This window comes from Ciconia boyciana, chromosome 11 (assembly GCF_034638445.1).
Source record: "Ciconia boyciana chromosome 11, ASM3463844v1, whole genome shotgun sequence".
NCBI lineage: Eukaryota > Metazoa > Chordata > Aves > Ciconiiformes > Ciconiidae > Ciconia > Ciconia boyciana.
In genome coordinates, this window is record NC_132944.1 from 5,026,718 (window position 1) to 5,044,175 (window position 17,458).

At 39.6% G+C, this 17,458-nt stretch overlaps 1 protein-coding gene across 1 annotated transcript in view; it reads right to left on the reverse strand.

Annotated features, from left to right (window-relative positions):
* DOCK3 (dedicator of cytokinesis 3) overlaps window positions 1-17,458 on the reverse strand; it is a 222,533-nt gene that overhangs the window by 49,332 nt on the left and 155,743 nt on the right. The window contains exons 23-28 of the mRNA XM_072875713.1: window positions 11,573-11,743; window positions 7,711-7,903; window positions 5,726-5,853; window positions 4,640-4,744; window positions 2,385-2,483; window positions 83-177 (exon numbers count right to left, since the gene is read on the reverse strand). Coding sequence (XP_072731814.1) covers window positions 83-177; window positions 2,385-2,483; window positions 4,640-4,744; window positions 5,726-5,853; window positions 7,711-7,903; window positions 11,573-11,743 — 791 coding nt within the window. The remainder of the gene's footprint in view (window positions 1-82; window positions 178-2,384; window positions 2,484-4,639; window positions 4,745-5,725; window positions 5,854-7,710; window positions 7,904-11,572; window positions 11,744-17,458) is intronic.

The window sequence follows — 17,458 nt, forward strand, 5'->3', positions numbered from 1 at the left end:
CATCACAGGTTCTAACTGCCCAGCTGAGGAGAAAAAATTCCAATATAGAATGTCAACAGTTTATACCTGCTTCTCTACTTACTTGCTGGTGAGCAACCTCATCACCATCCAGTCTCGAGGAAAGACACTCATTTTCATCAGGTTCCGAAATACACAGAAAATCTTCAGGAGGAACTCCTATCACATAGGGAAAAAAATTTTTAAAAATCACTAGCAGCTGCAGATTAATCTGTTTTCTTGATTATAAGAAAGAAAATTAAGCTGAGTGTGCTCCACTTGAGCTTTGTGTTACGAGGCCATTCACCTGAAAACAGAAACAACATATATCGGGATATGACTCTGTTCATTTTGTATGTATCTAATATGTACTAAACAACTTGCAGCTGTCTTTTAACTTCTACAGTAAGATGAAAAACTTCCTTACATGTATAATTGTAAATGACTTCTTATATTATAATATAGAGTTCCAGTGTCAATTTGCAGCTATTTTCAAATATACTGGAATCATAATCATTTATTTATGCATTGATTTAATTAATGTATCTGTCCAAATTTCTTTGCTCTTATGTCACAAATTTGACAAAAAACCACACACCCAAGCCCAATAAAACTCCTACATACGCTTTTTAAGACAGTAACATAAAACCCCACTTCTGGCAAAATGCAGCAGCAAAGATCCCTTAAACACATTCAGCTGAATATTTGCTTTCCAAAAAAATCCCCAAACCTGAAGACATTTTTGGTTTTTGACTACCTGCACCTCTATGTCTATAAAAAACAACAGCAAGGATAAAACATGCCAAGTTGTTGGCCTTGCAAACTATGATCGTATTGTTTTGGTTTTCTTCTACACAAAATCAAGATCGCGCAGAAAACGGCAGTGCAAGGTTGCTTCAAACCTGTCCTACCATTATGCTTTAAGGGGGGGGCGGGGGGGGTGAGATTAATATCTTGGGGTAACTGAGCTAAGAGTAAAGCATCAGAAGCTCCTTGACTTTTGGCCTCATTTTGGCCTAGATGTACATGGTAAGTGAACATAATGCCTTTCCATCCAAGAAAAAGTATTGGAAATATTATTACAGCAATGTTTGGAGGAAAAAAAAAAGTAATTTATTTTATTAGGTCAACTGACAGTTGGAAAAAAAGCTGGGTATAAAATCTTCAGCCTCTGTGACACTCCTGGAACACAGCCTTAGATTAGCAGAGATACAACAGTGTTTGTTCTTGTGGGTGTAAAGATGAATTTCAGTTCAATGACAAACCTTTTCACTGATCTGACATAAGAACTATACTTTAGATAGCTTTTAAAAATACCTATTAAAAATTAATATGAATTAATTTACCAAATAATTTTCCTATGAGCAATTCGAAAGTTACCTGAAAGGTAGTAATCTCAGATAACTATCAACCTGAGATACATTGAACCCTGCAACCTAAAGGTAAGAATTATATCATCCCAATTTTATCTCTCCGATTTATTCAGCCTCTCTATATGCACATTAAATATTTAGAAGCTGAAAGTCTATTCAGAGAGGACTTCTCACTGTTTCTCCATTTCATTTGTTACGGCAACGTAAGTTCCTGCCACATTACATTCTTCTTATTGTCCATATTTTTTTGAGTGCCATGTTAATCAAAAGCATTTTATATAAAACCTTGTCTTTATTTATGCAAATATTCTGCCTTTTAAACAGACTGTTGTCGGAGATACTCCTCTTTCCTATGGAAGTTGAGATAGAAAGTTAGTTTCTGCTGTTTTGAGATGTGCCATTTCAAAACATCAGTGGCAAAAAAGCCACCAGAGAGGTCTGTAGCCCTCACCAACCCCTTCTGTTCATGAAGAGCCAGAATTTAAGTTAACATGCACAAATTTGGGAAGCATACAGCAAGTGGAGTAGTAAGGTTACTGCTTTCCCAAAAAAGATTTCATCTGCTAGAGACATCTATATCCCTGAAAAGGCTTCAAATTCTCTTTTGGCATAAAATCAACACCCTTCGTAAGCAAGCTCCAATGCATATTGAACATCTAGTAAAATGCCCCAATGCATATAGAACATCTAGTTGTTCTACGAACAACTGACTTTACATTCACAGGATTAAAATAACCCTGTTGCTCTATGTTCTATATGGCACAATTACTATATCCTTTTATGTCTAATAACGTCTATCTTGGGACTTTATTTGCTGTTATGAAGATAATCCAGTGCCCTGTGGCCTTAAATGTTTTTGTAACACAACACCTATTATCATAAAAGTGAAAGGAAGGTCCATGAACAGAGTGCCAGTGAATGGGAATGACTAGCAGAGCAAGTAATGCTGGAGGGATTCCCCTCTGCTCTCCCGTTCTGAGTGAATCGCACTACAAACATGATGTTCTGTTGTACCTTTAGTTCATCCTTGCTTTGGAAGTTGTCCAGTAAGTGCTGGAAATGAGTGTCTGACATCTGACGAAGCAAAGATAAAAGGCAGGAGACATACTCTCCCTGTTGACCAAATGAGAAACTATTTCATTCAGACAATCTGAAACTTCATAAATATAAAACTCAACCTGGGGTAAGGTATAAAGGGAGGGGTCTGAAATGGCCCCAATGCCTATGAGAGGAAAGCTGACATGCACAGAGATTAGAAATACTGCATGTTAACAGTTCTTGCATTACTGTTAATACATAGGAATACACCTCTTAGAGGCTCCTCCCCAGATGCCAGTTTTAAAGGTCACTTAACCAATGTTGTAGTCTAAACAAAAATAATTTTAAATTATTAATACAGACATTAATGAATCGCCCTCCAAGCATGCAGTTTTTGACAGACACCTTTTTCAGTTACTTAATATACTGTGTCTATCAAAGGTGTGACTGCAGCTCATGCAGACATACCAGGAATTATTTAAACTAATTGGCTCAGACACTCGAAACAGTATAGCCATGACAGCATGGGATCAGTACAGGCTACAAAAGGTGTCTGGAATCTTGTAAATATTTGGCTTATTAGTGTTCACCAAGTTATGTGCTGTCATAGCTACAGTACTAACAGTATTCCAGGAAGATATTCTGAATAGAGTTTGGGTAAGCCTACATGAGCTACAATTACATTTCTGGCCTGCAAAGCAGATGCACCCTAACCAGTTACCACAGTATCCCAAAGTGTTTTCCAAAGATGAGCTCCCCCATTTTACATATCTGAAAGCAAAGCACAGAGAAGTTAAGCAATCTGTCCAAGGTAACAAGCAAGGCAGTGCCAAGAACGTAAGGACTATGTCTTTTGACTGCCAGTCCCTTGCACAACACTATCTTTTTCTGTGACAATGAGCAATTAATTTGGAAAATATACAAGCTACTTTCTAAGCAGTATCTAATAAGATTCCACATATCACTGTGCTGTGAAATACAAATTTAGGAACAAATACAAGGGGATTTTATACTTGGGACTGTCCATTCCATTTTAATTTTTTCTCTAATTGGCTCAAGCATCTACCCAGAAGCTTTGACACAGGCTGTCCCAATAAACTTTACAGGGCTGAACTTCATTAGAAAAAAAGGTGTGCTCTTATGTGTGAGGTGGCATGTGATAAATAACAGTAAGTCAAATGTAGGAGTAAAAGGAAACTGAGATGTTGCTGGACATTTGCAAGCTAGCACCTTTCTTGTTTTGTATCAAAGAACATGTCTGAAAACTACTAAATGCCTTGTCCTTTATTAGGATTCTACCGTTTGTTAGTTTATCTGAGCTAACGTGGAAAGATACAACTTTTACTCGAGTGAGAAGTGTACCTTAGTGTACATCTGCCCCCAACAATACCTCTGAGGTTTCAGCCATTTGATAAAAAAGCAAATCTAAAAAAAGGGATGTTTTGAACAACAGCTTAACATCATACATTGTGCAAAAGCTGAATTAGAGACTCCTACAAGCAAAAATAGACTGAAATAGGCTAGAATAGAAAAGGGTAACAAATCCAGAGAAGAAGAAAGCTGAATGTCAAAATTCTGTTTTTTTCTCCTCTTCCGTTGCACATCAAAGAAAAAAATTCTTCCCCTAGGCTTATGCTGGCAGTCTGGACAAAGTGGTGGCTTTTCCGTCTTCTCCCACCAAGCTCAACAGCTCACTTGACTTAGGATCTGTTAATTTCTTTTTCAAAAGTATGTTGTGTTTCATTTGCATGAAATCATCAGTGAACCTGGACAGAAGCTCTCCAGGCTGTTAAGTAAAGGGACTTGTCCACTGAGCATTATGGTATTTTCAGTCTCAGGAGTCAGAGCCAGATACTCACATAGCCCTTGGCGATACCTATTTAGGGCTGAAGCCCTAGGCAGCTACCCAGCTAGCATATGCCTCAACTTCTAAACAATAACTCTCAATCACAGCTGCAAAGACAAACAAGAAAATAACCTGGAAATCCACAACAGCTTCCTGAGCTCCACTGCTTCCTGCAGACCTCACTACTGCACAGAGGAAGGAATGGATTTGTGGCTTATTAAGGGAAAGAGACAAAGCCCTGGGCATTCATGCAGCAGAGATGATAATGAGGTGCCGGTGGTGGTGAGGGACTGAACCAAAGGTTAGAGAAGCAGGAAATAGAAACTGATTGTTAGTTACTAACAGTGATTTCTGCTGTGCACTGCGGGCAACGCTGCCCTCTTACCGCCTCCTGAGACTGCGATTTACTCATGATTGTAAGCAGAGTTTGTAAAAGCACATCCAGGAGGCTCTCCACCATCATCTCAACCTCCTCCACGACATCTCCCTCCTACAGTAAGTGGTGAGCAAACAGACAGTTAGAAACTGGAGAGAACGGAATGGGCAAAGACAATTCTGCTGAGTCAGCCATACCACTAACTTGTTTTGACAGAGCACTCCATAACGGAGGTTCAAAAAAACTACAACCAAATTCCTCATTGGTACCAGATACTGTTGTGATGCCAGTGTGTGTGCATGTTACCTCATCAGTCTCTGATGGAAACACTCAGGGTCACAGCCATAAAGGTAAATCTATAATCAAAGGTCTGCATACACTCTAGAACACAATGGGATCAAATTATGTTCAGGAACCTTTATTCTGTGGCAGCATTATTTTAGCTTATTACCATGATACCTTTCATCTCATTCCTTTCACACAAAACCATAACTTGTAATTGGAAGTACTCATTGGTATGAATTATATTTAGCACCATGAGCTTCCTCCTTTAGAGTCAGGTGGGGAAACTTCACCACCCTCTGTTTGTGAGCATTGCTTTAAATGATCAAGTCACCATTTGAGATCAGAGTATTATGATCATCAAAGCCAGGTGTTTAAACTCAGCAGCAATTTCCAGAAGTAAGTGTGATTTCATTGATTGGATAATTTCAGAGTATTCTCTTAACATGAATCACAAAGTACTAGTTACTGTCTCTTGCAGAACTGCAAGTCCTCGAGCTGTGTAGAGCTTTTGAACTCCATTGACATCTAAGTTCTGGGCTTGGATGAAGAAAATTAAACCGTGTCAAACCTGGTAAATGCGTATGCTTTTTTCCCCTCCTAACAGCAAGAACACTGTGTAATCAGAATGCTCTGAGTCACACACAAAAGCAGACCCTCATTTCAGATGTTCTCCTGCTGACAGAAAGTTAGCAGAATTTCGTTTTTAAAAGGATCTTCAAAAAACCCGTATTAACCTATAAAAAACCCTCAGTCTTCATTTTACTAAATCAGTGGTGCAATTAAAAAAAAAAAAATCAAGCAGCAGATTACCAAAGAGCTGGTCTTGATTATGGAGAAGATACTACTGAGGATCCCAGAGCAGATAAGTAGCTCCTTCTGCTGTCGTAGGTGAAGGTGAATGTGGTGAAGAACTACAGGTAGCAGGATGCGCCGGGACTCTGAAAGAAGGAAAGTCAGGTCACAGGTCTTCCAAAAGAAAATTAAATTTCAACCATCCCAATCAGCAGCCTTTTGGTATCCAAACTAGCCTAGTGGCAGCACGTTTGATTAATTGGTGCATCTTCTACTGTACAGGTTGTAGTACACCACACTTCCAAGAACTGTATCTAATGAATTAATAATGCATCTAGTTTCAAAAGTTTGTAAATGCAGTATACGTGATGTTCTCAATAGTGATACAGCTTGGAAATGACAGCTGTGAACTGACACCTTCTAACGTTGATTTCCTTTGTGCAAACCCTTCCTCAATTCATGTTGCTTTCCAGCTCTATTGTCACAGGCTAATAGAGCCTCTTGGAAGCTGGCTAATTTTTCTCTTTTAGCTGGCTTACAAACCTTAATCTTATTAAAGAAGGGAGAGCAGGTAGTAGCTACAGAAAAGAGCAGCCAAAACAGGAAAAAAGAGAGACAGGGAGAAAAGCGGCAAGATGTCAGCAAACGGACTGATAGGAGAGATAAAAGGAGAACAAGTCATCACCGTATGGGAGACAATAAAAAGAGAATGTATCTTCCTTTAATGGCAAGACCTGAAGAGTAGGTAGGGTGGGCAGCCAAAAGATAACTTTGGAAGCTAGATTCATCTTCCCGGGTGCAGATAGGACATGGGAGAGATTGCTGACCTGGGGTATCGGGTCATGCTTCCACGGGAAGGAATAGGATAGGGGTCTACCATTATGTTGGGTGGAAAATGTGGCATCTATTCAGTCATAGCTGCCTTGCAACGCTGAAGCTTTCCTTCTGGTTTTTGATGCTGTAGTGAGATGCCACGGCGCTGTGCAGCAGCTAAAAGCATCATTAGTTGCCAGTATCATTGTAAAGGAGAAATGAAGGTTAGTGGGAAGGACTAAAGCCCTGGACCCTGTGGGTAAAGTTACACCTGGCTTTATTGAGAAGACAGAAGAGGAGGTTTTTGCCCATGAACTGGCACCCACAAAGACAAATATTTTTATCAATAGGTTCAAAACACTATAATTAGATAAAATTCAATGCCTGTTTCACAGCTGCCTTTGGACTAATCTACTAATTCTCTACAGTCTCTCATATTTTTTGAGATGAATTTCAAACTTAAGAAAAAAAAAAGTTTATAAACAATTACAATGGATGGTTTAAATATGATTCTGTGTTGTTATCATTCTCACCTTGCACTGAGTAGAATAATTTGAGTGCACTAACTTGAGATCCTCGCTACAGGGAAGATAAGCCCAACGGTGCTTTTTATCTTCTCCTATTACCTTCATAACTTCTTTCATTCAGCCCTTTATGTATGAAATGAACTCACAATCTTCAACCCTTCCTCATTCAATTAATTCTTAACGAATTACTAGTTATATTGAACTAAAGAAATATTAAAGGTATAATGTAAAGATTAAACATATTTTAAAAGAACATGGTGGGTTTCTCATATAACTGTATCTCCCTGTTGCTCTTTCTCAGACAGTAAGCTTGCTGGAAAGGAGGTTATCTTCCTACCATGACAACAACAGAAGAGTAATACAAAGTATCAAGTGAGATTTGGCAGTTTTAATAATTGTCTTGATTTGTTAATGTACGTATTTTTATCAACCTTTAGTAACTACGACTTATCCATGACGGATTTATAAACATTTTCTACCATAGGGAAACTTAAAAGTACCCGCAGTGAATGTATGTAACAATGATGCCACCAAGATAAATAATTACCAAGACTACTGGCATTCAGCGACGAATTCTTTGTAACAAAGCAACTGCAAAATAAATGCAACGTGTTCCTGCTCTTAGTTAGCAGCAAGACTCAGCCTCAGAGGCCGCTGTCTTACCTGGGAAGGAGAAGAGGCGGCTGTCAACAGTGCGTGCAATAGACTGCAGCTTCACAACATCCATTGACTGCCCGATGTGCACCGTGCTGGGCATGCTGCCCAGGGTACCCCTCACAAACTCCGCTACCTCCTGCACAGTGAACATCTGCAACAGCTCATCAAAGATAGCGGGGAAGGAGTTCAGCAAAGCAGCCTGGGAAAAGTAAACGAAGAAACGGAAAATTCTGAATTCTGTAACTGCAGCTACACGCAGTGAAATAGAAACAACAGTAAAACTGAAGTAAGGGTCTGCAAATAGCCACTGAATAGTGCACTATGGCTGGTGTTAATGTTTTGCGACACCTCAGGTTCAGAGTGAACAAATCACACAGAATATAAAAATCAAGCGCTGCTGCAATACTAAGTCTTACGATAAGTTGAGCACATACATACTGTAGAGCTTCAAAAGGCTGCATTTTAGAACACAGCTTATAAAACAGAAAAAAACTGAGGTACCAGAGAACAGAAAATAGTCTATTTTTGTCAATTTACTTTTTTCAATAAATATAAAACGTGCTTCTGATTAGAGAGTCCCCTACCAATTTTTTGTATTAGGAGACTACCTAAGACAGTTAAAAAACTTCAGAAAATATTTTGAAGTGAAGAACATGTTGACAGCCCCTTAACCATAGCAGCACTGTCATGTGACATTACAATACTTCTGCAACGGAGGGGTGCGATTTCACGTGAGGGGCATCACATCATGCAAGTAAGTGTGCACGTGATTCTTGCAGTAATGGATACTTCCAGTACGCTGGAGCTATCCCTGAAGGTGATTCTTAAAGTGCAGAAACAGTTATCAGCACAACAACAACCAAAAAGTCAAACTCTTCATCTCTTATCTCACACTTTTTCAATTAACTTCTTTGTAACAGCAGAACATTCCATGCATCGCCCTATCCCCAGGTTCCACAGACTTGGTGTCATACCTGACAGTGGCCACACACCTCTAATGTTTTAAAACTCTTCTCTTTCTTCCTCTACATCCTACCCAAGGCCCATACCCGCTTCCTCATTATAACTACTTAAATTCCTAGATGGTTGCCTTCTCGAGCTGCTGCGCAGTCAGTTTCGATTCAGCTGCCTTGCTCCCATCCGCCCCAGCCCCAGCCCCCCGCACACTTCCCTTCTCGCTGTCCCCCCCTTCTCCAAAGCTCTCCACACAAACCGCACTGACCTCCTGCAGAAGCTCAGATTTGCCAAACTTCGTTGCAGATCTCTGTTAAGCTTTGCCCTTCCAGAGTCTCAGCACCTATCAGTATTTTCTTCTATTCTGCAGGTTCTCCTTTTGCTCACAGATTTTTTTGTTTTCTCATTGCGTAAACATTTCTGTACCTCTCCCATGCTGGCTCTAACACTTGGCACGCCTCTCCTAATCCCGTGTCATATACAGCTTCCTTCTTTGCCAAGTCTTTCCCAAAGTATCTTTTCCTTCAAGCAACAGTGATATCTCTTTAATGGTCCTTGAGCAAAGTCTAAGTTATTTTTAAAACTAACACTGTAGAGCCCATTAAATTATTCTGAATATAAATTTACCTCTTTCTTCTTTGGGCTTGTTCTTTCTCTCAACATCTTGTCTTGTTACAATCAATTCAGATTACACAAAACCCCACATAGCCTCCTGGGTGTTGTCACCTATTTGTTGCTACATACATACAATGTACTAACAAAATAAACAAATATGAATCATTTAAATAGCTCATGGTACTCTTGGAAGGCTCTAACAGCCACAAATCCAGTCATCATCTTTGTCTTTGGGATAATACAAGTGAAATTACAACGTTGGCCCAACAAATCCTTACAGAGGTTTTCCTAAACTTATTTCTAACTATTACTATAAAGCAGAAGGATTTCTGTGGTGATTTAGGATACCCAGTAGCAATCTAAGGATATGCATGGGATCTCTTCAGGACGCTCTGGAGCCGTCTTGAGGAACAGCTACATCGTTTCATCGGTTCCTTGAAGGGCCCTTTTTTGTACAACACCCTAAAATATGCTGGAACATTACTCACGTCAAACTAATTGCCTGGAAGGAAGGACATAATCAGTTTTAATCTCATTGCTGGAAAGAACTATACTGAGATCTCTCTGATATCCTGGATAAGAGGACAAGTGTGAAGAAAATTGTGTTTGCTAGGGCCTCAAGCATTTCTGTAGATATTTAACAGTTGTCCAGGTTTCCAGAACTAGTACGTAATCTCCTTGGCTCTCCTGAACAATCTGACGTATATAATCTTGTATACACCCTCAGTACTGTCTTTTCAGTGTGTGGATAGCATGAGCTGTTCCATTAATTACTGAAATATTCCACATTTCCTAGTTTTAAAGTACCAGCCACTTAAACATTAAATTCCAGTTCATATGCAGGAAAAGAGGGTTTGGGGTAGGGAAAAGGGATTAACTAGGAACATCTGTGATGAAATATTTGTGCAGTTCTGGGGATCATTACTTACAGAATTAAATGACGGCCTTGAGGTACCACCACACTTTTGTGGGGCACATGTCCCAGCTCCGCTCGCCTGCCCTCCAGGCTGAGAGGCCTATGGGGCAAGTGGGATCAAGGGCAACATAGTGGCAAGGGGGAAACAAAAAGCAAACTTTTCAAAGATTAAACAAGGACAGGCTTTACAAATTACAAAAGTCCAAAGTAAGAAATACCGTAGTGAGAGAAAGGAGGGAAAAAAAAAAAGAGACAAAAAGAAAAAGGGAAAATAATCCCATCCTCAAATCTAGTCTCCCTCTGTATTTGTGATCAACACAACTGCAAAACAAAGAACCCTAAACAGCCTGCATTCGTAAGATGCTGCTTCCACTCACTGTCACTTTGCCTGCAAAACTCTGTGCACTGGTTTCTCATGTTCCTGGCTCATCTTATTATACCCACTAATGGGTGAGTAAATAAAAGATTAGAGCAGCTGCTCTCAACAGCTTTCAGAGCAGGTTCTTAAGAAAGAGATCACATTGCTGGCAGCTTCCTAACCAGTGGAGTCACTCTTCTGTTGCAACGTTCCCAGCAACTGCTTCTTTGGCAAACTACACTAGCTGTTCAAAACATCTGTAAATAGTAAATTAGCGATTACAAATCGCCTTCATATTACCAGGAAGTTCTAGGTCGTCCATTCTGACATTCTCGGAGCTCAGGCACACACAACACATTTGACATTACTGTTTAAAACTTTTAAACACAGAAGTATGTAATTTTGTGCAGTGGTCTTTAAAATACGAAACAAAACTTAGCAGCATCCTTACTCACTTTGAGTAGTACCTTAAGCCCACAGGAAGTCTTCGTGAAGTCATCTGGGCCATATTCAAAATAATGTGTTAAATGTGAGTGTGGGTATCACGGTATGCTTGTGGTCAGGCTACATATGATTCTGACCGTAATTTTAGAGTATGCTGGAATTAAGTTTATCTGACTGTGAGTACATCAACTGAACTTCTCTACGGTGATGTTGCTATGACCCTAAGTATTGACTTGAGCTACTACAATTGAGGATTTAAAATTTCTTGAGGCCAACCGAAAGACACACGAATGAGAGACTTGAAAATGCAGTTTACTTTTGTGAAGAGCAAAAATTGTATTCTCATGTGACAAATCACTTTCCTCTTCAGAGTCCACAGTTCAGCTCACTGGTATCTGTGAAGTGGTGCAAAGCTACTGTCTAATAACTTCACTTGGCTACGTCACTTTCCAGTATCATCAGCTTGTTAGAGGGGGAAAACTCTACTAACCTGCATTTAATTGTCACGTGCCCATATACACTACCTGTGCAGAAAATAGCTGCCTTTTGGTTTGCCAGTTAAAGCGTAGAAAATAGCAAACCTGTGTGAAGATGAGAGTCTCAGAGCTCCTGCTGTCCAAGCTGAGCACAAATCTGATGGACTGGAAAAGCTCCTGGATGCTGGAGCGGAACTGTTCCTCCTCCATTCCACAAGTAGCTCTGGAGTAAAGGATCCGAGATTGGACAATGAACTTGAAAAGATATTCCAAGGCCTTAAGGAGCAGGAGAGGAAGGAGATTAAGATAGAGAAAAAGAGAGAAAGAAAAATAAAGGAGCTTTAAAGAGAGCCAGGAAGGATTCTAGGTGCATAATAACTAAATTCTTCAGCTGTAGAAAGGAGAAAGAAAACCAGGTTTTGTAAGTTGTATAATTCAGTTAAGGAAGAGCTACTCATAGGCAAGTACCCATTCTCAACCAATAATCTTTGTTACTAGTATGTCCCACTAACAAAAAAAGTATGCATTTAAGTCAAATAGACAAATTCGAGTTACATAATTTGAGGAAAATCTTAGTGAAGATAAGAGACTTCTAGTTTTCCCATTACTTGGCACAATGACTGTAGGCGTCTGAAGAAGCTATTCTGTTTTCATTCAAATTTTACCTTTAATTACTTGTGTTAGCTAATCTAGATTAAGATAAATGGACTGTCAGTGGAACAGAAGACGGGTCACCTGGAAAAAGGAGAATCTACTTTTCATTATGAACACAACAGCAAGGTTCACCTTTGTTTCTGGCAGCTACAGGTACAAACAGAAATAAATGCAGATGCAGAAATAGAAGATGACAAGAGCAGCATGTGAAGCCCTCTGGCAGCCCACAACAGGAGCAAGCAGCAGTACTCTAGTGAGTCTCTTTTTACTTTGAGCTGTGACAAGTTACAGTGTCTTTCTTTTATTGTCATGTATGAAACTTGGAGAGCACCCAGCAGAGGGAGAATAACCTGCACAGAAGACAGCATTTAACACCGTTACACAATGGGTGATAGATGCTGAAGGACTGGCAAGTTGGATCTTTTTGCAGAATGATAATTTCCTCTATGACATCTCTAGATTAAGTCTGAATTTCCAACCTAAACACCTTTAACTAAAATTCTGTAAATGACATTATGCAGAACTCCATTTGTTCGGCAGCAGTGTCAATGAAGAAAAAATACGTTGTTCTATGCAGTCTTTAACAAGCTTACCAACCTATCAAAGGTTCTCATAGACACTGATATAGCAACGTAAGATTCCACACAGCAACAAGGCCTTTCTGATCACTTGGTGTACACAACTGTCAACACTGAAATGTGCTAAATTTCAGTGACATTTAGACTTCACTCCTTCCCTTAGTGCTTAACATGATAGACCATTAAAGCAAGACTAAGGGAAGACATGATGCATAGTTTGATGATAGCCTCAAATTCAGCAGAGGAAACAAACAGGCTGGAGCTTCAGTAATCATAGTCTATACAGAAACATCAGTAACATTCCACTGTATTCACTGGAAAGTATTCTTGTCTTGCTTCACTGTTTGGAAACTGAAAGTTAATTCAAATACAAATTTTGCCCTCATCAGATATTTTTGCATTCATAAGATGCCCCTCCTTGAGCCACCACACTATATGCCCGAATATGCAATGTTATGTTGTAAGCTTTAGAATGCTACAGCTTTAAGAATAGAGAATGGGAATGTGAAATTCCTCATAAAGCCATCACAGATTTCAAAATGCCACTGATATTTACAGCCATTCTTTTTCAGGAATGATGGCAACTTTGGTAATTTGGCAGTACATTATTTATACTTCCGTACTAAAACGTCTCCCAGTGGAGCTTCCTTACACCGAAGAACTTCATCAGGAAATAACACTTGATATTTCTGAATAGTTTCCAGACAAAGGTCAATTGGTTCACAAGAGTCAGCTCTTCAAGGTTAGCATCTCTACTGCTAACACCAAATACAGCAAGTCAAGTGCTCGTACAAGCTGTTTTATGGGTTTGGTATAGACAACCATAATTCTAACCTGAAAGCTCATAACTTTAATGTGAAGATTATGTTTTGCAATGAATCAGAGAATTTATGCATGAAATTCTATAATTCTCTGTTGAAAGTGAAATGGCAGGCTTTCAGAGACACTTGACAAGCTAAACTGTTGCCTAGAATGAACCACAAAGGCAGTTAACTGAAGAGTTCAGTGTGTTTGCAGACACATGGCTGAGATGGTAAAAACACAAACCAAGTCTTGTTAGCACAGATCAGCACTTGGACTAACTTTGACTTACTCTTACTACTTACAAAATCACAGATATGATGCATGTATATGCCTAAAGACATAGAAGTGCAGTGAAATAAAATTCAAGCCTTCTATTATGTTTGGCATGATATAAAGTATCAGTATCAAATTAAAGGAAATTTCTTAAAAATGTAGTCTGTAAGCACGTCCACACAATAGGTGAGCACACACCACTCACCTGTGACCAGCAACCTACAGACTCATGGTACATCACATGCAAAACTTAAGTGGACAAACAGCATCATAGCCTTATTTCCTCTCAACCAAACAATTCCTAAATTCTACCAGTGGTACTCCAGGAGAGACGAGAAAAGGAGTGAGAAATGTGCATACAGATAACGCATCTCAAAGAACTTCCACTTACTAATAAGTAACCTTCCTTTCTTCTCCGACTGACTGTCCGTATGCATGTTCACTCTGTGAATACAGGAACAGCACATCTCAACTTGCACAGGTTACCTGGTGGTTGGTTGCAGCGTCCCAGGAGAATTAAAACCGGAAGACCACTATGACAAAAGCAGCATCACTTAGAAGCTTCTATGATAACACAGGTAAGAAAGTGGATAAATTTCTGTGGTTATTCTGCAGGTCTAATGGATAAAGATACTCTTCAGAGACACTAGTGTCACTTGAGCCTTCAGGGGTTATGCTCAGACAACATTTGATGGTTCTACTGTAGCACATTCATAAATCCAGTGGACAGTACAGCTGCACATCTGGACTCATCTGCTGTAGAGATGAAGAGTCTGTTTAATTCAAACAAAAGGCAAACCATACCTGATATTCAGAGTATGAACGGATGACTTGACCTTGTATAGAGCTGCTTTAAGAAAAAGCACAGATCAACTTCCTAACTCAAGAAACACAAAGATTACTTTAGGAAAGAATCTGGAGTATGTAGAATGGGTAACCTTATCATAAGCACAGTGTATGTAAAGAGGATTAGCTCTGAAGGTCTGAATCTCTTTCACTGTCCTAACCAAAGTGAATAAAAGCCATTTTCAGTAGTCTCTGAGTATCCACTTCACCATTCACGAGCAGCTAGCAAACTTCTTCCTGCTACTGTCAAGGTGTTTTTTCCAGAGAACAGCATACTTGCTTCAAGTACAAGCAGCATCTACTATGCAGTTTTAAGAAAGAAGTGCAAAGGTTCAAGTGAAGGTACCAATTTGAGTCTTGTGAGAGCAGAAAAAAGACCTAGGGCAAAGTCCAAGGCATTAGCAATAAAAGAAGTCCCACAAACAGGCTGACCAGGGTGGCACAATTATAATTACATCAGCAATTTTCCGGTATTAGACAAAACGAGACTGTAGAAAACGTAAATCACCAAATAAGGTGATTATTTCTGAATGAGGTAATCAGTAAGTCCAGAGACAGACTGGTCTCAAAAGCAACAGACTGACATTTCTTTTTTAAATTCAGGGTGAAGAAAACAATTTGGAGGAGTCCCCAGTCTCAAAAGGCAGGCTGAGAATGTAATTCCCACTCTCTCATTCACTAGCTCCCTGGCTGGCATGGCTCAGAACGTTCAGGGTTTTGAAGAAATCAACTGGGAAGACTGACCCTTTCCGTATCACTGATTCATGTAAAGCCCCATAGTAATGCTATGCAGTACCTCAAAGTCTCTAAAAAAAGTTTGATGCATGTTCTGCGTGGTTCAGCTCCAGAACACCGATATGAAGATGTGACTTCCTGAAGAAGAAAAGGTCTTGCTTTTTCAGTGGGTTCCTCAATCTAGGAAAAAACCACCTGTGATCCTACTACTGGAAGATACTGGAAGATAACTGAAGCTGAAAGGGCATCTCCTAGAGACACTTCATAAGTTTTGCCATGACCAGTAGAAAAAGTAAAACTGTCTGTGGAGCCATGCACGGACGCTTCATTACAGAATTCTCCAGGGAGGCACCGGCAGCTGTACCTGGATGCAGCTTACGTGGAGCTTGTTATAGGGCATAATAAAGCAACACGATGCCATATGTTCTCGCACAGGTAGAGACATCCTTTCGGTTATAATTCCTCCAGGTTTCATATAAGTTTTTTGGAGAACTAAGAGCAGTCTTGAGGGAGGTAAGCAATTTTAGGAATAGTCTAGAGCACAGCTTGCTAATGCCAAAGTCAAAAATCAGAATCCTGTGAGACACCTGCATATCCATCATTAATGTACATGGGTGGTCAAGAGCCAAAAAAGTGCAGAATTTCAACCCCTGCATTAGGGTACTACATTTAACAGCTACTTCAGGGAAAAAGGGATAGAGAGCTATCCTGTTTTCTCAGCTGAAGAACTACTAATGCAAGGAATGTAGTGAAGACATCCAAGACCACAGAAATTCCCAACAGTACAATATAGTACTAGTAATGACACATTAGCAATGATAATGGTTTTGGTACAAACTTGCTCCAAATGCCTGAAATAAAATCTGGAAACAAAGAAGGAATTCAGTCACTTTCCTGTAATGGAAGAAGATAAAGACCTTAATTTGGGCCTCCAAGATATACCTGCAAAGGCAACTGTCTGAGTAAGATGTGACAGCAGTGTCAGTGGTAGAGGATGCACTGTTAGGTCTGTGGAAACTCTGGTGGTAATTATAATTCCCATGCTTGGAAAGGCTTGGGCTGTCAGGTCTTCAAACTGACCTCCCTCACGGAGGGAACAGCTACTTTCTAGGCAAGCACTTGAGATTCCCAGTAAGCAAAGAGCTGCCTTGGAGTCCTTGAAAGAATGTACCTCATTCACAAACAGCATGTTGAATAACCGAGCTGCTGAAAGACATTTCAGCATTCATATTTTTAATATTTCTGAAGAGGACTACTATGAGGTTCAAGAAATGCAGACCACATAGGGACAGTATCATACATCTCTATTTGCTGCATTGCATATAGCACTAATGAGTGGTTTGAGAGGGAAGAAAACCTTCTAGAAGAAGTCATTCCAGCTAGAGATCTTCCTCTCATCTCATAATTTTAATAGGTTTCTTTGTAATTCAAAAAAAGAGGAAGGCAAGGATGGAAACAAAAAGAATGAGAAAGTTGATAATTTCTTGGAAAGACATCTTTGCCCCATTTTTACCATTCCCTATGAATCTGTGGTTGAAAAGTATTACAAAGAAGAACTTTCTAAGTATGCAAATATCTACAAAAGACAAAGTAAACACTGGTATAATGCCCTTTTAAGTATTAGGATATGACCTTAACAGGACATCTTGAAAGCTAGTTGATGGCGGTGACGCCATACCATTCAAATGGAACACAGATTCTCAAAAAATAAAAAATACTTCCTCAAAAATAGTGACTAAATTAGACTAAAGGAGGCAAAACAAAGAACAAAAAAATCACAAGAAGAAAGAAAAAGCCACGATAAAGTTTGAAACGTATGCCAAGACACAAGCGTAAATACATTTACAAGGAACAACCTCTGACTTTCCAAATGGTTGCCAGAAATTAAAGGAGTATATGTATGTGTGCGTGCTTCATCTGAGAGATGCTTCACCTATTTGTACCGACATGAAAAAGTGAGAAAAGGAAAGTGCTAATCTCTGCCACTGCTACTAGTTCTAAGAGTGCCCAGGCTCAAATATTTGGACATAAGCCTCCTAGGAGTAAGAAGGTACAGATGGACATTCACTCAAAGAAAAAGATCTTCCTGCAAATTTTGGAA